The 24,000-nt window shown below is 45.8% G+C and overlaps 1 protein-coding gene across 1 annotated transcript in view; it reads left to right on the top strand.

Annotated features, from left to right (window-relative positions):
* Positions 1-20,011, top strand: part of LOC111231352 (ephrin-B2-like) — an 85,515-nt gene extending 65,504 nt beyond the window's left edge. The window contains exons 3-5 of the mRNA XM_022758412.1: positions 13,135-13,227; positions 15,997-16,056; positions 19,578-20,011. Of these exons, the coding sequence (XP_022614133.1) occupies positions 13,135-13,227; positions 15,997-16,056; positions 19,578-20,011 (587 nt within the window). The remainder of the gene's footprint in view (positions 1-13,134; positions 13,228-15,996; positions 16,057-19,577) is intronic.
* Positions 20,012-24,000: the final 3,989 nt, after the last annotated feature.

Genomic DNA, 24,000 nt, shown 5'->3' with positions numbered 1-24,000 from the left:
AGTTGCAGCAGGAACGCTTAATGATGTAAAATGTAGATTAGGCTTTTATTGTGAAGTTTTTGAGCTAAACCTTAAATAAAGTTTTCCTTAATGGCAAATCCAATTATTTTAAAGGTCTTTCCTATAGGTCCAGTCACGCTCCTGCAGTGGGCAGGGCTTTAACACTTTATCACCATAGAGAGCATGACAGGAATAATTAGGTGTGTGTGTGTATGTGTGTGTGTGTGTGTGTGTGTGTGTGTGTGTGTGTGTGTGTGTGTGTGTGTGTGTGTGTAAGAGATGTGAGATGCTTACAGGTATGCATGTTTATTAGATGGTGGACCTCAAAGCTGCACTCAGGCTCATTAAAATGTTTGATTGTGTTGGCGTTTGTGCGCACCTTCTTCCTTGAGCGCATCATTTATCACACACACACGCAAACAAACACGCACATGTTCCAGCGGCTGGCAGTTTCTGTCCTTTCTGAGCTCTCATAGAGTTCATTAAAAGCCTTAATTAGACTGACAGTTATGTGTAATTACAGTCTTTAAGATGTACAGCTCTTCGGCAGGCCCACTCCTTCACTGCCTCCTTTCAAAAGTCATTGTGTGGAGGGAAAAACTCTGTGTGTTCCAGAGCACTCATACATGTGTTGGTGTGTATTTAGGAGCCCTTACCTCCTGTAAGTTCTGAGTCTTTGACATTTGCCATTAATATCACCCAGAAGGGAGTGACATTTATGAGACCCTTCCCTCGAACAGGTTGCTGCTTCCCGTGGATTCGGCTTCTTCCCGTCTTTCTCTCGCATTTTCACCCTCGTTCTTCCTCCTCCTCCTCACCCTTCTGCTTCCCTTCCTCTTAATTTAGAAACCCCTCCCCTCTCCCCCGCCACCATCTTCCCACTCACTTTCGCTTTCTTTCTCTCCTGCTACATGTCACAGATCGCTGTCACGTTCCTCCCTTCAGACCGCTGACCCACTTCCCTCTTTTTTTGCATCGTTCCCAGCTTCCTGTTTTACCAGACGTTTGTCCTTCAGTGGAGCAACTTCTCTCTCCCCTTCCTGCTCCCCTGTTCTCCCAATTTTCTATTTCACCAGTAGTCGCATAACCTACATCTCAAACCCAAAAGCAGAAAATAGGCCCAATGTTATTTGACCGCCTGTCCTTCAGAGAGCTCTTTAAATAAACTCAAAATGACTTTGCTTGTGATGTTTCAACATGATGCTGCTTTTTTAGCTTTTCTTTATATTTTTGTGTGATTGATGTTATTAAAAATGGATAATAGCCAGTGGTGGATGGGCACGATGATGTTCAAAGTGTCGTTTCAAAACGTTTTTCGTACTTCATACTATACAGATTTTCAAGGGAGCACTGAATCCTGGGATTTGTTTTGATTCTAAAAGAAATGGAAAGATACAAAATACGATCATGAGATGTCAGCTAATAGATGACTCCAAAAATAGTGGTACAAGCCTTTAATAACCATGGGAGTCGAACTGTATTCCCAGCAATCCCTGAACAGCATCATGGCCCTTTTCCTGCAATATCTCTATCGTTTAGAAGTCACCATCAGCTACAAAGTTGACTCAAAGTCACTTATATTAAGGCGCTCTGACAGCTCAGTGTCCCAGAGGGAAGTTTTGGCCTCAGATACATACAGTGTTTCATGAGCTGTTTTTCTAGTCGAAGGGTTTGTACCCCGTGGCAGAGCAGAAAGCATGCGGCGAGGGTCGCCTCCTCCGCGTCTTCGGCATGTTCGTGGCGAGGCGCCAGCGCTGTAATCCTGCAATGACAGACAATGTCACAGCTAGGTTCTGCCTGAGAGGAAGCCCCTACAAAGAGGGGGACGGCAGGAAGGCTGGAAACATAAAGGCAATAATTGAAAGGCGAGGGAGAGGGAAATGCTGGAGAGGAGGGAAAGCAAGAGCTGCTGGTGAAGAGAGTGATTGCTGCAACAGACTGCTTTTTTTTTTTTTTGTCTCCTCTGTGATGAAAGTATGACAAAGTGACAGGAGACGTGGAACTGCGAGTTAGGTGTAGTTGTCTCCTGTTTTCCTCTTCACTGCACTGAATTCATGCTTAAATTGAGACAGTAAATCAGGCTAATGTGTGACTGAGGGCTTTTATTTAGAGATTGTGTGCTCACACAGGTGTGCAAATGTGCAACCCTGTGTGTATGTGTGTGAGGGTGGAGAGTGGAGGGGATGTTTTTGAAGGGGGGGCAGCTTAGTGGCCCAAAAAAGACTACAGGATGAATGATAGGGGCATTAATGTAAGAGACTGAGAGGGACACATCCCTCCGGTCCTATTAGTCATGACTATGGTATCCTGTTACCTGTGTTGTGTCTCACTCCCTCTGACTGGCTTTTGCAACAGGTGTGTGTGTGTGCGCGTGCGTGCGTGTGTGTGTGTGACAAAACACTTAGCTCCGGTCACCATGAGCCAGCCCATGAGCTAGATAGAGTAAAGACACAGAGAGATTTACTGTGACGTGTTTTCAGTATTCAAACAGTTGAGACAGACGTCTGCTCAGCATCACTGTTTCACCCCGAGAATCATTATTGTTGATCTTCATTCTATTAAAACTGCTTGTGTTCACGACTCCTTCAGTCTAAATATCAGGAGACAGCAGCCACACATGGACGCGTGCCTCGTTTACTCCACAGAATTTAGACTGTATATGTTTTCTCTATCAGCCCAGATTATTAAAATACACAAGTGGAGACTTCTTAGATTTTTTTTTATTCAACAGAGAGAAAAGAAAAAGAGAAAGGAAGGAGGGATGGCAGGCGGGTAAAGAAGTGTGTGTGACTGATGTGTTTCTCTAGTTTAACCCAGATCCAGGCAGCCGCAGGAAGAGTGGACAACCGGAGGTGTTTCGTTTTTATTCTGGGAGCAACTTGGGAATAAGAGAGGCTGGGAAAAAAAAAAAAAAACATGAGCAAAGAGCAGCAGAGACAGTGAGAAGGTACGACAAGGCTGGCGCTGACCCATTTCTCCAGGCCTCCAATCTAGTGGCTGATATAATGGAGAACGGCTACCCACATGCACGCACAAACGTTAGGACGGACACACGCTGCCAGACACCAGCAGACGAGCACACACGCACGCACACACACACACACACACACACACACACACACACACACACACACACACACGGTGGGGTCTGCAGACAGCCAGATTCCCCACGATAGCTTCAAGTGTTGCTTCTCATCCTGTGCGACTGCAGCAAATCCGGCGTCACCTCACGGCTGGCAGTGGGAAAATATTCCGTTCAGACATTCAAACGCGGCCATGAACTCGTTGGCCCGCTCCGCCAGCTCAGCCTCCTCTCTTCTTCCCCCGCCAGCGCTGCCGAGTGCGTTACGTACTGAGCTGCGTCTAAAAAGGCTTTGCATGCTTTTTAAAAGGCTTTAAAAAAAAAAAAAAAAAAAGAAAAATCAGTGCTGTAGAAGTCACTCAGGGATTCACTGATAAGTATTCATTAAGTATTGATAAGTAGTCATTGAAGTTTTCATCCAATATGTATGGAGGTCCACTCAGAGGTACACTTGACAGGGATTGCAGGGATAGCAGTTTCTAGCAGGTTTGCGGAAGTTAACGGGTAGATATTCACCGCACACACACACACACACACACACACACACACACACACAGACACACACACACAAAGAACACACACAGAATGCCCTCGCTGCCCCAGGATGGGAACATTGACCCAGTTGTAAGGAACATTGGTCGTGACTGTCCTACATGGCTAGCACTTTACCAACGTTACACAAGGCTCATCCACCCAGTCACTAGGCCTCTTTTTAATGGCCCTGCTCCCTCTTTTCTTTTGCTTAGGCTTTTTTTTTTTCCGTCTTTTTTCTCCTTCGCTTTGTGCGTGCCTGTCTTTCTCTTGGTCCATTATGCATGTCTATGCTCCGGCGGTCACATTTATTTGGCGCGGATTATTTTCTGAATCAGGCAGTCGGACTTGTTACGTTTGCTCGGCCGCAATTTGCTTCTTGTCTTTTAATTAACGGGAACGGGATGAAATCGGCCTCTGTGTATATGCCTTCTGATGACCTTATTTATGTTTCTCCCCCTCTCTCTCTCTCTCTCTGACAGTGATGATGACCCATCCTCTTCCCCCCTCAAGCCTATAAATATATATGTATATTTATAAAGTGACTCAGATTTTATATATATATACATTTATCCCCTATAGAGGCTATAAGCAGCTTTTAGAGGTTGTGTGCAGATTGTTTATTGATGTGCAGTGACGCAGACCACACTGTGTTAGTGTTGCAGCCATCATTACCCCGCTGTGCATCTCATCACATCAGATTATGAACTGGAGGATCTCTCACACACACAATGACGTACGTGAACTTTCCTGACCTTTGCATACGTACTTTAACATTTAGATGTACAAGAATGCACAATTAAAGTCACACACACACACACACACACACACACACACACACACACTCACATACAACATGACAATACTCAGCTGGATTATCAGAATGTTCCCAACCAGTGTGTGTGTGTGTAATAAATCATGATATGGATTTAGTCAAAGGCAAACAACAATGTGACAGCAAACAGCAGCATTTTCAGGCCTCCAACCATGTTTTTCACTCATTGCCTCAGAACTAAAGCATGAAATGGCAGCGGGTCTGTCGCAAGCAATCAGACTCTCCCTCCCAGTGCCGTGCCATGCATGTGTGTGTTTGTCAGATGTGGAGATCAGGTGCGTTCCTCGCTCCAGTCCTCCGTTTTGGAACTCTGACGGGCTGTAGGAGGAGGAGGAGGAGGAGGAGGAGGGTGGAGGCTGCTGTGCGCTGGCCCAGTTTGTTGTGTGTGTGTGTGTGTTGTGTTTGATGCTGGAGGTTAATACGAAGTGATTCAGAGTCGCCCACCCTCCAAGCACACAGGACACTGAAAGACGGGGAGACAGGGAGGGAGGGGTAGAGGAAAGAGAGAGAGAGGGCGGATAAAGAGGCGGGGGGGGGGGGGGGGGGGGGGGGGGGGGGGGGTGATTCTAATAGAACAGGATGGATGGAAAGCGAATAACTGCTGAGAATTAAAATGTCATCGAGCACAGAGGAGAGATCAACCACACGCAAGCAAAGACACTGAGATCATTTTCCCCTGGTGGATTGTGTGTGTGTGTGTGTGTGTGTTGACGTCTGGGGTTTTCAGGTAATGGTGTCTCCTCTGCAGAGGCATGTGTGAAACCAGGGGCTTGCGTGACTTTCTTCTCTGTGAATTCATGTGTGTGTGTGTGTGTGTGTGTGTGTGTGTGTGTCTGTCTGTCTTTTTGGTCGGCATGTGACACATCATGTGAGTTCAACCTGTGACCATGACTCGGCTCCTAACGTCAGCCTGTCCAGGTCCCGTCCCCTCTGCTTCTCTCGCACACAAATCCATGTGCTGAGCCTCACAAGAAACATGGTAAATGACACCAGTTGCATTAGTGATTTTATTTTTTATTCAGTCATGTTTTTACTTAAATGTCAGACTTGTCTGCATTTTAATTCACATTATTACAGAATACAAATTATAGAGAACTCCCATCAGAAATCAGCCCATTTTGCTGCCTGCAGAAATGAAAAATATGGCTTCAATTTGTTTTATCTTTCCCCTTCAGTATTGCATGAGTCAGATTAAATGCTATTAAAAGAACTAAAAAAGTAGATTTTTTTTAAACAGTAATTTGTAACCATAGTAACCAAAGTTTCCTTCAATGCTATGTTTTTGGTGCTGCAGAACAGGCGGCATCATGTGTCAATATTAAAAAGGAACTTTGGTTTTCTATATTCAACAAGCCAAAATTTCTAGCCTTTATCAGCACAAATCTCTTCCCACTCTTCCATTACCTCATGTGACAGATGCATATCGTACTTATCCCGTCTCCGATTCGCTCACATACCATCATGTCACCGTGCAGCAGAGGCGCCAAATGCGCAGACGTCTTTGTGTTGTCCTTGTTTGTAGCCGGGCCCATTTGTGGATCAAGTGTTACCACAACACAGTCAACAGTGGGCCTTTGTCTGCAACAATTGAACAGAAAACCTGCACTCTTTGCAGAAAAACAAGTTTGGAAAACCTCATGCTATGTTGGAAGTAATGGTGTATTGTGAATTTGGAGGTGGAATTTGAAAATAATACTCGGCTGGTGTGTGTGTCTGTGTGTGTGTCTGTGTGTGTGTGTCTGTGTGTGTGTGTTTTTTTTTCAAGGGGGAGCTAAAATAATGCCCGTTCTGTTTCAGTACACAACTTAATGCCTTTTTCCCTCCTTGCCGCCGCAGCGAGGTAATGGCTTGTGATAGCTTCGTTAATGCGTCATACCCAGGTCATAAAAGCGCCATAGGAGATTTATGAAGACGTTTTTAGTTACAGGAAATTTTGACGGCAAGATCCAGGATTTTTTTTATTTATTTATTAATTTTCTTTTGGTGGGGGTGGGTGGGGGGAATACAGAGAGAAGGAGAGAAAGGGAATGAATCCTCCAGCTCCGCCTCAAGGGAGAGGGGATCAGGTTATATGCTCTTCGTCATCCAGATGACACACATGGAGCTCATAGAGCCTCTGGAGAGGGAGGACTACAAATTTAAACAGGAAGGCGTCGATAAATCCCGCCCCCAAGTCCCCTCTGCACCCACACACACACAAACACACACTTCCAAGTCCACTCAAGTGACAGAGTTTTTGTGGTTGTTCCTGGAGAGTGTGGTCCAGAATCCAAACAAGTGGAACTAAAAGGAGGATTTTAAAGGCAAAGCTGCTGCTGTGAAGCAATGCATTGGTTTTAGGTTGATTTGCACAGATGGGAGCTCTTGTGGCACGCACACACACACACACACACACACACACGCACACACACAGAGAGAGAGAGAGAGAGAGAGAGAGAGAGGCATACACACTCAAACCACTCCAGCCTTAGCATTCACCACTGTGCCTGGAGCAAAGCAAAACACCCACTTGCGTTTGTGTCTTTCACGTTGCATTTGCATTCGTGATTATGGCGTTCGTTAACCTGACACACTCATGACGCGGGCTAACACGCCATCACAGACCAGAGGCTAGCGGGGGCGCCGCTATGCTCACGAAACATGAGACAGCACAGTGCGAGCTAGCGAGCTTTGTTCCTCCCTGGTATTTTTTTTTTGTGTGTGTGTGTGTGTGTGTGTGTGTGTGTGTGCTTGTTTATCCATTCTGTTTGTTGTTTAATCTGCTCTTTAGCTGTGCGCCACATTCCCATTTTTGCTCCCTTTAATCTAGCTGTCATCTGGAAAGATGTTTCCCTCCGCACGCTCAGAGCCTGTGTGTGTAGATGAGTGTGTGTGGTACAGTAGCTAGCTTGTTGCAAATGCTTGGCCACACATACAGTATTTATGCCCAGCAGCTGTACAGAGACAGCTCCACCTCAGTCCCTCCTATCATCAGAAAAAAAAACTGCAGCTTCATAACTTCAGAAGTGACACGAGTGACATGAATCTGCCTGGAAGCCCTGCAGGAAAATTGAGCTGTGGGCCTCTGCTGACCCCCCACCCCCCACGCCCCCACCCCTGCGCCCTCCCCCCTCTCTCTGTGTATTATGTATCCTGTCATCTTCAAATAAAACATATAAACACATATTTATTTTGTAATAGGCACCGTCTAAAAACAGATTTGGCACATGCAATGTATTTATTTATTTCAGCAGAACCTCTGTAAAGAATCTTCTCACCATCATTCGGATGAGAGAAGCCAGCATCTGATGAAAATGTTGCTGTGCTCATCTCTGTCACTTTAAGTTATTATTTCCATGCGCTCACATGCCTTAAGCTTTTCTAAGCAGCAGCAGCAGCAGCAGCAAGTGGTTTGCAGATTGTCTTCGCCCCGGGTTTTGCCTTTCAGGCTACACACAGGCTACTGTCCTACCCTCTGATTTGGTGGAAGATGAAACTGCAGCCCAGGAGGAAGACTGCGGGCAGTAGTCAGGGCTGGAAAAACAGACATGAAAAGATTTTTCAACAGCAAAACACAAATTTTTTAGTATTTCAGTACCCTAGAAAAAGAGATGCGAGAGTTGTTTGAGGTAAAGACAGATTTTTTTTTTGATATATTATTATGTATGAGGTAAAGCATGAGGTCAAACAACATGCTGCACCCAAACTAAGATTCATATGCAATGTACCTCTGCAACTTTACATCTCAACCAAAAAAAGAATAAAACGTCGCTTCTCCTGACTGTTGAGCAGAGTGAAAATGTGAGACGTGTCCCAAACCAGACGGAAGTGTGTGTGTGTGTGTGATAGAAATAACAACATCAGCATGTACACAAATTCACATCACTCACAGGAGCGAGTGTTTTGCTGCGGGAGGCCGGCCGTCACTCAGCATGTGTGGAATATATAACCAGGGCTGAAAAACACACCTCAGGAGGGGGGGTGGGGGGGAGCGGGGGTTGAATAGAGTGAGAGGGCAAACAGTGAGGTCCAGGCTGCATCTTAATGCAAATGAAATAACTTTGTATAGTCTGGTGCAGAGATAGACAGTCAGTATATGGAGCTGAGCGCTTGTCTGATGTGGGGCCGAGGTGGATGAATGGATGGACGCGAATGTGTCATAACAGTGAAGTCACGTCCGCGTTTACCACTTTTACATAACGGTGAGCGAACTTCAGCAGCAGTGACAGTGGAGGCAGAGAGGAGGCTTGGCCCAGCACTGACCTTGGTGATAACGAGAGAGACACAGAGAACGACTCTCATCCACTCTGTGATCTTTTCTATGGACTAGATACACCCCCCCCCCAACCCCCAACCCCCACCGCCGCCGCCTGCCTCCTTGTGTGCACAGTCCCAGCTCTATGCAGCCTGATTGAGGTTGACTGCTGTATTATTTCATTAATTAAGTTTTTCCACTTCCTCCGCCGCTCCCTCCTGTCTTCCTGTCGAATGAGGGTGGCAGAGCGACGCCCTTCCTCTCCTCTGTCCTCTGGCGCTTCACATCCCCCCCATCACTGCTGATCATTGTATCAATTACTCATCCCTCCTCTCCCTCCCGTGTCTCCATCTTTCTCTCTCATTGCTCTTCCTCCTTTCTCCTCTTATCTCATCCCAAATTGCTCTATACACTCCTCCTCCACACTCTCTCTTTTCTTTTTTTTTTCTTCCCTCTCTCTTTCCTCTCTAAGTGAGGTGGGAAAGATTTGAGGCACGTCAGCTCCTACATCTCCCCATCTTTTCCCCCGCTCTCATCTCCGTCTCGCATCAGGATTTCACAGATGTTCGGTGATTATTTCTACCTTGATCTGGTGATATCGCCACCCCCACCATCCGCCACCCCCACCTCGTACTGGAGGTGCAGCGTTTTTTGGTGTTTAGCTACCAAGATTGGGAGGGGGAATATTTTTTCAATCCAAGGACAAAGCAGCTGTGATCTCTTTGTTCACTTTGTTCCTGTGAAATTGAGATTCACAGAAATAGTGGCACCTCTAACATGTCTATTGGTTTTAAGAGGATTTGTCGTGATACAGTTCAGTGTTTTAACAAAAATTGCCTTTGTGATATTTGTGACCTGTTGATTATGAAAAAAAATAGCTTGCATTTGCAAAATCACATTTGTGGAGGCTCTCCTGCTTCAATTTGGCTCTCGGGCTCCGTCTCTTTGTGTCTCCCTCTTCTTTGTATCCATTACTGCTCCACTTTTCCATAATGGAGACATTAGAGTCTTTTACCTCTCTGCTATCTATCATGTCATTTAAACTCTTTCCTTACTTTCTGTTTTTAACTTATCTTCTGTTTTCCACTTTTCCCCTCCCTCTGTCTATGAATCTTGTGGCCCTCCTCCCTCCCTCCCTCCCTCCCTCCCTCCTCCTCCTCCTCTTCCTCTCTGTGTCCACTGGGCTCTGGGTCATCTCTATCGTCTCACATAGTCTCCTGTCCCCATCATATCACCAACAGCTTGTCACAGGCAATCAGTCTCTCTGCCTCGCTTCCCTGCACACCTCCTCCTCCTCCTCCTCCTCCTTTCCCTTTCCTCACCCTCGTCTTCCTCACCTCCCTCGTCTCCTGTCACCTTCTTGTCCTCCTTCGTGTGTCAGTGGTTATTTCTCTGAAAAGTCATAGTCCTCCACCCTTCTCTTTTCGACCAGTTAAGGTTATTTACTCCATTCCTTCAATCAGAGCTGCTACGCCCGGCTTTCTCCCCTGCAGCCCGTCTCCATCACATCCTGTCCCCCCTGTCCTACAAACCATGTAATCTCTCTTATGTCACCTCCTTAAGTTTCTATTTAAGGTTTTCTATATAGACGGAGAGGAATGTTTCCAAGATGATGTAAAGGAAGTAAATAATGTAAAAAAAAATAGAGTCATTCTGAATGGGTTTTTTTTTTCCATTGTGATATTTTCAAGATGTATTTCAGATAATAACCTTATCATTCATTTTCATAACGTTGTATTCGAGTGCATAATGCCTCAGGAAAAGAACACATAATTAATGATGTTAAAAAATGCATGGGAGGTAGCGCAGATGCATTGAATTAGTTTGTAAAATCATTACGTAACTCGGTACTAAACTCTTTCTTGCTGAGAAAAACAGCGACTCATGAAAGCAGAAAATGCTATTTTATACTTGAGTCACTGTTTGCATGGAAATGTACAACAGACTGAATGTTGTAAAACTAATTCATTTTCTGCTTTAGAATAATTAAAAAATCTGACAAATAATGACATCACTAATAAAACTGAAAAGGTATTAACTTTCACTGTGGGTAACACTTTGTGTGTTTCTCACTCGACTCGGTAGAAAGTGATGTGACTACAGGTCCAGTTTGTTGTGCTATAACATTATTCCACAGGTGAAACTACATAAAGACACGTGAACTCTGATCAGGAAACTAGAATGATTTTATTAAACTTATGAAATGAATCTTCTCAGACATCAGACAGAAGTAACCCAGATATGCTGTTTATGTTTAGGTTCATTAAACACATTTTTCTGAAGCCACTCTTCATCTAATACTTCAGTTCTGCTCATCTGAATAACATTCAACACATTTAGTCTGAACCTAAACATGACACCTGAGCAGTTAAAGATCATTTAAAAATATATTTTTTAATGGCACAATTAAGCACTGATGAAGCAAGAGCTGTTTTTAATTTGGCGCACTCTATTTGTTGACTTCATTCAAGTAAATTCAAGTAGATTGCCCACCTACATTAGTGCAATAGAAAATATTACACAGGTCGCAGCGACAGAAAAAATACTATAATTTTAAAAAGCTTTTAGCACAACAAATAGTAGGAAAACTTGGGGAGTGTACAAACTCCTTGACAGCACTTTATTCGAACGGTCTTTATATATCCCTTCATCCATCCCCGTCTCCTGGCTTCACCACCATACTGCTGTTCGCCTCGACCTCCGCCTGCTTCTCTCCTCCTCCCGCTTTCACACTCTGCATCCTGCAGGGATGGAGGGAAAGAAAGAGGGAGGTGTTAGAAGTAAAGCTTCCTCTTTTTCACACACACCCCCCCCCTCTCTCTTTCTCTCTTTCCTGAGCCATCCGCCATCCCTCCATCTCTGCTTCGCTTCAGACAGGCTAATCTACAGCCTGAAGGGAAGTGGCGGGGGGAAAATGATTTCTTATATGTATTTTTTTTTTTTTTTTAAGGAGAAGAGGTGAGGGTTAGCCCTGGGGGCTATAATGGGGAAAATAAGGACAGATGGGTGGTGTGTGCAGGGGGTGTTTGGGTGGGCTGGTGGAAGGAGGAAGAATAAGTATACAGTATTTTTTTATCAGCCTGTGTGGCCACACATCAGCTCCTCTGCCGGGTCAAACTTTAAAGACAAAGATAGAAGTGTGTCGTGTTGTAAGTGTTGAGTGAGGTCGTAGCTGGACACCATTAACATTTGGATGCGTATGATGGAGACCGGTGATGGTGCATCAGCTGCAAAGGTGTGATTCTCACTTTGAAGACCTTTTTTCGTCTCCTCACTCATCACCTCCTCTTTCTATCTTCCTGTCTCCCCCGTCTCTCTCTCCTGTCACACTGTCTCAGTGCATCTTTATATTTATATCCCATCTTATTTTTACAGTCTCCCCCACCCACTCTTCCCTCCCTCCAACCCGTCCATCCTGCTTCTCTGTGCGTGTTCCTTCCTCCTGCAGCCTCTGTGACCTGCAGACCAGTGATCTTTAATGCATCCACTGACATGCTTTATGTAAGAAGAAGTGTCAGAGTGTTACAGGGACCCGTGCACACACACACTCTCTCTCTCTCTCTCTCTCTCTCTCTCTTCTTGTCTGTGCACTTTGTCAGCACTGCTTGACCTCCTTTGCCCCCTCACAGCTTCACTAGAAAGAAACGTGTGTGACTCCTGAACAGGTCAGGATGCTGATTTGAAGTCTGACACTGCGTCTCTTCTGTTTGAATTGAATTGTTGCATTAGTTTTTCAGGGTAAGAAAAAGCTTTTATGGCTTCAGAATGCATTTTAAATCCCTCACTGGCTGCATTAACACATCAGTCCCTCAATATTAAATAAGAGAATTCTCTTTAATTCGCTTAATTAAAACATAAGCAGAGCTAGTAACGGGGTATTACCAATTAGAGCTTTAACTCATTCAACAGAGTCTGCATTCCAGCCAATCAGGTCCAGATTCTCTCTACACACTGTGTTTTGTGTCTCAGGGGCTCCATTTTATTTCATATGCGCCCTTGATTGGATTACCATCCCTCTTTTTTCCATCAACCAGTCTCTGCCTCTCTAGATTACCCCCCTCTCCTGCTATTTCTCCAGCCCCAGCAGCAATTGCAGTTGACTGAAAGCGGTTGAGTCCACGGCGTGCGGTGGGGGTGTTAATGAATTCCAGCGGACTGCTAAATGAGGACTTATTAAAGTGCTGCCGCCTCATAGTTTGACATTTCAGAGCTTCTGGTAGAGTTTTAAATCGCTGCCTCTGCAAATGTCACTCGCTGACTCCCTGGAATGGCTGACCATATGAATAGAAGCTATTGTTGGCGTCAGCTATAGATTGTGAGAGAGTGAGTTTGTGTGGCTTTAACAGATGGGTTTCCAATGCATGCGTGTGTGTGTGTGTGTATGTGTGTGTGTACGTGTGTACCACCCTGTAACTTGGCTAATTGTGTAATTTTGTGTTTCCATCCCTCCAGCTACGTCAGATGGGACGCGCCAAGGCCTGGATAGCATGAGAGGCGGAGTGTGTGCCACGCAAGGCATGAAGGTGGTCCTGAAAGTGGGACAAAGTGAGTCCTCTCACCTTTCTTTCTCTCACCGACACACACGCACACACACACGTGAGCTCTCCCATACACACAACTGCTGGAGTCGGCCACACATGGACTCTTCTTCTTCTCTCACTCGCTCATCACACACACATTGTTATTCATGCGTCGCACACAACCGCTCACTTAACACACAGTGTGACTAACACACATTGGCTCCAGTCCACCGCATCTCACATCATCTCCCATCTGTACAGTGCCGAGCGATTCGCATTCATTACTGCACCTTATCTGACATGCAGCCTCTTCCACTTTTAAACCATCTCTCTTATGTTCATCTTTCACGTTACCACACACACACACACACACACACACACACACGTACATCACTTGTTCGAGTGTGTGTGTGTGTGTATGTTCTCGCTGAGCATATTAGGGCTCGTTAAGTGGTGAGAACAGCAGAGAAGTGTGGGATCAGTCAGCTCTAATGAGCCCTGTTGACTCCCTTCTCACTCTGCCTTTTAACTGCTACTGCCTCATGCTGGACACACACACACACACACACACACACTGAAGCTCACTCACATCCCGGTGTGGTATATACATTACAGGCATAAACGTTATCTCACACATGCAAGGACATGAGCGCATAACATGCAACCTGGATTGTCTGTACACACCAGAACACACACACACACACACACACACACACACACACACGTCTTCGAACACAGCAGACCTGCCAGCTACAGCGCGATAACAAAATGACTCCATTCAGTGTTAAAGCACACAGTCAGTGATTTTTAATGACTCATAGCTGCACACACTTCTAATTTGTTTGGAAAATATTCACAGGTAATGACCCTCACATGCAGGCTTTTCAAAAAAAAAGAAAAGCAAGCAGCAGAGAAAGGCTCATTTAAGCATTTTCACTGACCTGCACATTCCTACAACATAATAGGCACCTGTCCTTCACACGACCCCCCTCACACACACACACACACATATAAACACACACTTGCCTACTTCTATTTCTTTAGCCTGTGTTGTGTTATCTGGCCTTGTGTGTTGTAGGTGCTCTTCAGCAGAGAGCCAAGTGGCGCTGCTGTGGCTCTATCAGCCCGTAACATCAGCATAGTCAGCTCGGCTCAATAGAAACGCCACCACACACACGCTTTCTTTCCCCTGGCTCTTTCACCACATGGGCAATGGGAATGCTTCCTTCCTCACACACACATACACACACACACACACACACACACACACACACACACATATACAAACCCTGTGCCACTTTTACACAACCCTATGAAGTTCTAAGACGCACACACATCTTCTTATTTGTCATTTTCTTTCCCTTTTCTCTCTGTCCCTGTTTGTTTTTTTCTCTCATTTTTTCGTCCTTTTCTCATCTGTCCTCCAAGCAACATCGCTCGCCTCCTTTTCAAATTCCCTTTTTCCCTGTCCTCATCACCTCCCCTTCACTTTGCATGCTGGCCATCTCTCCTTTACAGCTCTCAATCCCCCTCTCTGTTATTTTCTTCCTTTCTCTCTGTCTTTCCATCTTATCTGCTATGTGGCTGAAAGGTCACGTCTGTGTTGTTTGTCGTCTAAATAAGCGGCGTGCCGCCTCATGGTGATCTCTGATGAGATATGGCGCTCTGCTCCGCTCCGAGGAACACACACACACACACACACACACACAAGCACATACACACACTCAGGGTACACACACTCGCACCCTTGCCCCACACACATACACTGACCTGTCTTCTCTTATTTTATTCTTTATCTATCTTGCTTGCTCTCTGTCTCTGTCACACACACACGCACACACACACAAACACACACACACACACACACACACACACACACACACAATCTGAACCTCCCTCCACTCGCCCCTGCTGACCACACAGCAGTTCCTATTGATCGAGACAGCACCACCCCTAACTTCTGTTTGGTGGGCTGTCACGAGGGAGTTGCCAGCCAATAGCTTTACACTCCTCTAAATGTCAGTATGTATAGGTTGATGGTTGCACACACACACACACACACACACACACACTCTCGCGCCGGTTTGTGGTGCAGTGCGTGTTTTCTGTGGGTTCATCGTGCAGTTTCATCCATACACATCCCATGGTTATGTCTGTGTTGCTCCCCCTTGCCGCTGCAGTGTCCACTAACAGACCTTTTTAAAGTGTTGGATAAACTGCAGCGATGAATCTCCAACGTACAACTCCATTCTCGCAGCGTACTGTCGGCCAGATGGCTCAGAAGTGAACAAAATTAGTATTTTCTGAATCATCTCTTTCAGCTGCGAGGAGTGGCACTTCTACAATGGCTGCATCTGTGTGTGAGTGCGTGCGTGTGCATGTGTGCGTTTGCATGTGTCACATAAACGCTCTTTAATGCCATCACCATTACTGAGGGCTTGCTAGACAGATGGCCTGATTTAGCGACTACAGATTACAAGCCGTTATGGCCCTGTGTAAATTCACTCTGGCCAAAACAACAAACGGCCTCTCTTTAGTTCCCCATTCAAACAAATGGAAAAGTGCTCATACACAGCGCATCGAAGCCCAGTCAATATGTGTTCTCCCATAATGGGAGTGGAAGGGAGGGAATCCTTTATTAAACCTCTTCTGTCTCGATTTCTCTGTCTGGCTGCCTCTCTCTTTGCTAATGTCACTTATTGGGACTGATTCTGAGAGCCTTGGCTGTTGTAGAGGCTTTCCCTGTATTTCTGCCATTCCGCTCATATTCCACCCTTATTTTTTCTTCACTTAGGCCCATATGGACTGCCTCCGAAGAAGGAGCCTGCGGGACGCACCACCAGCAGAAACCCAGGTAAGCAGGAGACCAAATGGAGATAATCCACAGCAGATCCATCCACAAAATGGATGGAGGGAATAAGCAAAGACTGGTGGATAAAAAGGAAAAGCAGCGGGGAGAGGGGAGGGAGGAGGCGACAGATGGAGAATGTGCAGCGGTGACATCTGTGGATCTCTCCATTTAATTCCATATCTCTCTCTCTCTCTCTCTCTCTCTCACTCTCTCTGCTCTCTATCCCTCTCCTCATCTCTGCGCCCGGCCCTCCGAGCTAAGTGCTGCAGGCGGGGAATGGATGGCTAATAGCTACCTTGGGAGAAGGACAAGAAAAAGAGAAGGAGGAAGAAAGAGGCAGGAGGAGAAAGAGAGAGGGAGATAGGGCAGCAGGAGAGAGGGCTAGACCGGCGGCGACATTTCAGAGAGTTATTATTGTCATTAGTTTGGGCGGCCTGGATTCTGTGGTTCCGTCGAGACAGACAGAAAGAAAGAAGGATGGGAATTACAGAAAGATGAGGGGAGAGAGAAGAAGACGACGTAGGGGAGTGATGGAGCAGAGTGGGTAGAAGTGGGAGGCACATAAAGAGGAGAAAGAACAGAATAATTGAAAAGCAAAGAGGAGAGGGGAATAGAACAAGGAGATGAAAATGGAGAGAGGCTAGAGTCATGCTCTACCTCAAAGTCATTCAGTGGAGGAGAAAGAACACGATTCACTCTCAGCTGTGCTCATCTCTCTCTCTCTCTCTCTCTCTCTCTCTCCTTTTTCTTAGTTTTTTGGTCGTGAAATTTTTTGTGCTTTACCAAATGTGTGAATTGGGGCATTTACACATCGCCCAATCACTTGTCCATACCTCACATACTGTAGGTGAGAAGTGTATGTGTGAAGCATTGTTTTTACTAGAATGAGACGAATAACACTGTGCTCACTACATCTGATTTACATCACACACATAATGAGGGATTTTACACATTTTTGACTCTCAGACAAGGACATATTAACACACACTTAACCACACATCTGAAATAATTGTTTTGACTCCTGACACAACAGTTATGACAGAATTTCTAATCCTCATGTGAATATACTCCAAATCATCTCAGCCAGTGGAGTGTCGCTGGTTATTTACTGTGACACTGCCTGGCACCATGTGCAACTTGACACTAGATAATGGTTTAACAGCGCAAATGAATCAGTGAAAATGTTTTTATGTGCAGACACAGGTTTGCAGCTTCTTTTGCATGTGTTGCTGTTCACCAGTTTCTCTGCTCGTTTTCAGTATATGCAATTAAAAAAAAAAAAAAAAAAGAACATGTACATAGAGGAAGTATTCATGTCAGGCTGTCACTCTGTTCGAAACACCGCCCCCCAAAAAAAACAGAATAGAAAAGAGCAAGGGTGTCAGGAGTGTACGCAGCCGCTCCTGTTCCTGCTGCGAGCCCAGATGGGGGGCCATTGGTTTCCATTACACATGGATTGGAGGACACAAATTAATTCATTAAAAAAAAAAAAAACACAAATGCCACCCTATGTGGGAAGCAGTAATGAAATGCCATGATGCATCAGAGCTACTGGTGCTAATTATGTAACACTGTCACATCCTCAATGTATTCATATGAGGGTTGTTGACCAAATCGCACTGATTCACTCTCGCATAAGAATTTCAGAGACTTGTGCAACAGTTTAGTGTGGGGTCAAATTGAATTTATTTAGCCCCAGTACCACAAATCACAAATTTGCTTCAAGGGGTGTAATACTCTGTGCAGCATTACGACACAATCTGTCCTTAGACCATCGAGTCGGGCAAGGAGAATCTCCCCTGAACCACAGGAGGAGCAACAGAGGAGGGATTCCTCCTCCAGGCGGGACAGGCGTGTGATAGATGTTGTGTGTCTCTAGCATTATAAAACAGACCCAAGACCAACTACTTCCTCCTGAAATGTGAATTATATTCAAGAAATGAAAAAGCAAAGGACAGTAAGGATGAGAGAATGTTTTCACCTTGACCTGGTCTTTCACTTGTGACCTGCCAGTCGTCTCCCTCCAAGGTTAAATTCTCTAATGAATTAAAAAAAAAAGAAAAGAAAAAAGAGCGAAGCAAGGGGAAAAGAAAGCGTCAAAGTCTGAACTTGTGTGATAAAAAAGGGAATGGGGGGGGGTTGCGAAGTAGAAAATAGGGGAGCAAGTGGAGGAGGCGGAGGAGGGGAGGTGAAGGAAGAGGATATAATGAAGAGAACCGGTGAAAGGCGGCGGTCATAATGGAGATAGAGAATGAGGGATGTTGGGTTAATGGAGGGAGGAAGAAAGCAGAGGAGGAGAAAGGAGTGTAATCGACGTCCGACATTAGCGCTGTGCTCCCAGTCAGTCCAGAGCAACAGGGGGCCGAGCAGCAGGGGGATGAGGTGTGTTTGCGTGCATTGTTTGTGTATGTCCATATGTGTGTGTGTGTGTGTTGCTAGGCGCTGAGCTCAGAGCAAGGTAGGTCATTACGGCTACAATAACCCGAAGATGGAAAGAACCACAGAGTGAGTGAGGGCGAGGAAGCGAAGGAGATGCAAGAGAGAGACAGACAGGGAGAAAAGAAAAGGATGTGTGCCAAGAATAATGATAGACCAATCCAAAGGCTGTATATAGCAGGGACTCGTATTACCGGCCTTAACCAGTTCGCCACACACATTCACACGGTCCGGTGCCAGAGCCTTACCACCCCCCCGACTCTATAAACACACACATATACACACACACACAAACACACACAGAGGATGAACACACACGTACACACCTCCAGACCATCATCCACCTGCTGAGTTCTGACCCGACCCCCCGCAGAGTAAGCTGTGAGCTCCAAGGCTGTGAAGATCTTAGGTTTCAGACAGACACACAACAGCCAGAGAGAGCAATCGGCCGACAAACAGACAGATAGTGTGACAGACAGTTTGATAAACAGACAGTCAGATAAAAAGACAGACAGGCAGACAGGCAGGAAGGCCAGCGGGCAGGCGGAGTGTGTGGTCTGGTGGTGGGAGCGGAGCGGGGAGGCTCTCTTCATGTGGCTGGCTGTAATGCTAAGTAAATACAGTTGTTAAGGTTAGGGAAATACAGTGTGTTACCTTGATACATACTGTGGCTAAGCCAGGCTGTCCACAAGAGTATATACTGTACCGTGCTCTCACACTCGTACACTGAGTGTGCAGACATTCCTCTTCATTTTATATGCGCTGCTGTCCACTTCATCACATCAATAAAGAGACCACATAAGCTTCTGTGAGATTTGCCGCATACTTATTACATTCCACTGGGTTAAGTCTGTGCAGCCTTCACTAGCACAGTTAAACCAGCACCATTACTCATGTTATTGTGGTGCAGAGCCATGAGGTTTTGGTATGTTTACTTAAAAGCTTGTGAAAACGCAAATTGTGAAAGCCAGCTGTGGCTGAATATTTGTGATGATTAATATGCACGTATAAATCACATAAATCAAAGGCAGACACTGAAAGCAGCTTGTGATACTGTGGATATAAGATTGTTTTGTGATTTGTTTCAGGCGGCGCAGGGAACTCCACTCAGTCTCAAAGACCCAACAGCTTCGGCGGCGAGGGCAGCGGCGAGAACGGGCCCCTTCAGCCTTCCAATATCGCCCTCATCGCTGGCGCTGCGGGAGGCTCCGCCTTTCTCCTGCTGGTGACCGCTGTGATCTGCGTCGTGTGCTACCGGAGGCGGCACGCCAAGCACTCGGACACCCACCACCCACCACTGTCGCTGTCCTCGCTCACCAGCCCCAAGCGGGGAGGCGGCGGGGGCATCACCAGCTCCAACAACAACGGCTCCGAGCCCAGCGACATCATCATCCCTCTGCGGACGTCGGACTCGGCCTACTGCCCGCACTACGAGAAGGTGAGCGGGGACTACGGCCACCCCGTCTACATCGTCCAGGAGATGCCGCCTCAGAGCCCAGCCAACATCTACTACAAAGTATGAGACGGCCGCTGCTCCGGCCGACTGGACACACCCACCTCCCTCCACCCATTACCAACAAATTCCCTGCTCCAAATGAAGCCTCAGCTCGCCATCACAGCTCCCATCCTGTACCCCTCAATACTACCAGTATTGTCCCCTCGGACCCCACTCACTGCCCTGTGAGCCCACACCCCCGGCCACAGTTGTGTTTCTAGCTGAATAAACCACCCCACCCCATTCTCACACAACTGGGCCACTAAGTGTGTGTTAAGGGCAATGTCGTAACCGTACATAGCCCTTCTTAACAAGGCCCTCACGAATGGGCGAGAGCCTCTGAGTGCCCCCCTTCTTGTTAACTCAGAGCTAAACGAGCCCCACCCGTGCTGAATAGAGTCGTTCCCCAAAACGCCAGAGTGTATGTGCAGCACACACACTCTTTTTGTAGGAGTATGGACCTGGCGTAGGGACACGTGATGTTTTAAAAAAAGAAAAAAAGAACTACACAGTAACAAAAAAAAAAAAAAAAACTACACCCTGAACCCACAGCGCTGGAGAACTCTGTTTCCCAGAGGCCATACCTGCCTATCCCACCATCCCGCCCCTCAGAGCTCCATCAGCCAACCAGAGACCGGCCCCTGCCACTAACTCACCAATAGGATTGTAGTTTGTTTGTGTTTGTTTCTCCTGAGAAAACAGGGGCCTCGGACTCACCCAATCAGCAAGCCCGGGCAGCGGTCACATGACCCGACCCAGGCCTGAGGAGGTCTGACCAATCGGTGACACTCAGAATCTTGTATATTTTAATAATGTGTGTGTGTGCGTGTGTGTGTGTGTGTGTGTTTGTGTGTGTGTGTGTGTGTGTGTGTGTGTGTGTGTGTGACTGTGCGAGTGCGCATACGACTTGGATAATAATTATGGCGCTGCTGCTCCACATTAGACGTGTGTGCAGTTAGTGTGCTTCAGTACAGCAAGTTTGCATATGAGTTTGCATATGCGTGTGTGGGGTGTAGTTTGTGCGTGTGTGTAAGCTTTGTGTGTGGGTGATTGTGCGTACGCGTGCGTTCTTTAGACTTGTCTTAAATACCAAAACACAAAATAGTGAGCGAATATCAAAAAAAGTGAGATTTTTTATCGCTATCAACACTTATAGATTATATATATGAATATCCAGTAAATAATTTTTAGATGTTTTCTTCTGTTTTCTATTGTTTTATTATTTTTACCCACTCTGTTAAACTACATTTCTGTTGCTAGACATTTTTTATCTGCTGTTTTTGTTTTTCACGACTTAGAACGACCTTGTTTCCTTCCTTTTCCCTTTGCGTTGTATATTAATTTAATCCCTTTTTTAATTTTCCTGGTGAACAGAGGTTGTTTCTCTCTTCCTCTCTTCCCTCTCTCATTCACTCCCTCCCTCCCTCCCTCCTCCCCCCCCCCTCCCCCTCTAGGGTCTCTGAACTCTGTGTATATTTTTATAGCTCCTTGTACTATGCTGTAGTTTTGAAGTTTAGACCTCGTTTGTGGAAGTGTTGAGGTAGAACCATCTATGAAAGTTTTTTTTTTTTCGTTTTTTTTTTTCAAACGCTTTTTTTGAAACGCAGAAGTGAAAAGAAGTGAGGGGCAGGGGGGGAGGGTGATGTTGGGGAAAGGGGAGGGGGGCGCGAGAGGGGATGAAATGAAAAAGAAGAATAAAGGAAAAAGAACAGGGCAAGAGAGAGTGCTGTCTGGGGAGGAGGAATAAAGCAGCGTCTGAATGCAGAACTTGAAAAAAAAAAAGAGAAAGAGAGGAAGGGAGGGAGGGAGACGAGGAAAGAAAAGACTGTGAAGGAATTGCACACTAAAGAAAAAGAAGCAGGAGGGAGGGGAGGAGCGGCAGGAGTGAGAGATGAAGGATCCCGAGGAAGGAAGGATGGAGAGAGCAGATGAAAGAGTGGCTGGCGAAGGAGAGAAACCTTTTCTTTAAACGGAGGGTCTGAGCCTCCTGAGCGGAGGCGATGGACCGACAGCCAAAACGGATTTCGGAGGAGTTGAACTCTAAACCATGGAAAAGATAGATCCCATCACATACTCTCTCTCTCTCTCTCTCACATACACACACACACACACACTTCTACTCGATCACACTTTACGTTAACTCGAGGTGGCACATTTCAGATTTGCTCCTCTTTTCCCCCCAAATCTTGTGTTGAAATGCATCTGTGTATCTCTCTCACACACACACACACACACACGCTCTCTCGTTTCATTATAAAAGCACACGCAGTACACTTGCTCGCTGCGGACGGACACACACACGCACACACACAGACACACACAAGAGAAATCCTCCAGGCCGTCAGTACACCCTGTTTCTCTCTGTTTGACACACACACACACACACACACACTCTCACACTCACCCACACATCCTAACACAAATTTCACACCTTTTAATGACTGTCACAAATGCCTACTGATTGCATTGAATGACATACATTCTGCCTCGCTCCCGCTTGCTCTCCCACAAACACACTCACACACACACACACACACACTTTCACCCACACTCAACAAAAATGCTGATTGCTTTCATATGACTCTGTATTTCTGTGATTAAGACTAACCCGATGGACATGGGAGGGATGAAAAGAGGGTTTGTGCGCGGTGTGTGTTTTTCCTCCTCCTTTCACACACCCTAATGCCCTCGCAAAAATGCGTGCACACACACATACACACACACACACTCTCACACAAACACGCTAGTGCCCAGCACCTCATCCTTGGAGGGCAATAACACAACGCTGTGTTCAGAGGTGCAATATGTTGACATGTGCATACTAATAAAGCTGTTTTGTGTTGCTCAAACATGTTTATGGCTTATGTGTAAACTGGGTGGCAGTGGAGAGCTTAAGCTTTTATTTTATTTTGTTTTCAGACACACACACACACACACACACACATGCACACACACACATACACATAAGGCCTCCAGTGATGTAGCCATGTTTTCTGTGTGAAGCCAGTGTTAAATCTGGACCTTTGAACATTTCTCAGCTGTGTTTTGTATCAGTATCTAACATCCTATAATGAGATATCTTTCATACTTAAGTGTCACATTCGTCCAAATTGACTTTGTTCAACACATGATGATGATGTTCAGATATGTTTTTATACCATTACTGAGTTTGGATTGTATTTGACTGTATCAAAATTGATTTCAAAGATGAAATGAGAGGAAAAACACCTCAAGTTCTTCTTTTTGTACAACTACCGACTTGTGTTTTTTATGTATGCTGTTAAGTCTATGTCTATTTAAACATGCTCAGAGTACCTAAAATAATCCTCCAAGCCAAATGAAGTGTCTGTTACTCTCTCTTCAAACAACTTCTGCAACTCTTTGGAGCGCTCCAATCCAAAAGGACAGTATTTTACTCTAAAATGGCTGCTGCCGCGATGGGGGGAAAACAAAACTTTCTCTGACTTTACGCCGGCGACTCCGACGAAGACGCCACTGCCCTGTTTTCAATCCATTTCGCCCCCTCTCCCCCCTCCCTCTCAGCAGAATGTCAAGTATCTCCTGGACTCAAAAGTTTAGTTTTTTTCTTTTATTGTTTGATTTTCATGTCGATGTTATTTCAGAGTTGTGTCTCTGGCTCTCACTGTTTGTGTTTGACTGGTCGACTCAACGTGTTGGCTTTTTCTAAAAACCACGGACACGGCCACTGGTTGTCATGTTGAAAAGAGAAAGAAGAAAGTGCTGTTTCTATGGAATGGAGGAGAGAGTTTAAAAAAGAAAAAAAAAAAAAAAAAGCAGCTACCGCCTAGCTCCCTCACCTCTCCGTTGGTGAAAGTGTGTGTGTGTGTGTGTGTGTGCGTGTGTGTGCGTGTGTGTTTCTTTGTGCCAATAGCCGACGAGCTGAGGCCGTGGAGCGAGGTGGCTCTCGTATGTGACGTGTTGAGACTTTGTGTTTGGGACAACTCTGTGTGAGAAGGGTTTTTTTTGTGTCCTCTCCTCCTCTTCCTCTCTCCTCC

Source organism: Seriola dumerili, unplaced genomic scaffold, assembly GCF_002260705.1.
Source record: "Seriola dumerili isolate Sdu_G_001 unplaced genomic scaffold, Sdu_1.0 BDQW01000295.1, whole genome shotgun sequence".
NCBI lineage: Eukaryota > Metazoa > Chordata > Actinopteri > Carangiformes > Carangidae > Seriola > Seriola dumerili.
This window is presented reverse-complemented; position numbering and strand designations above follow the sequence as displayed.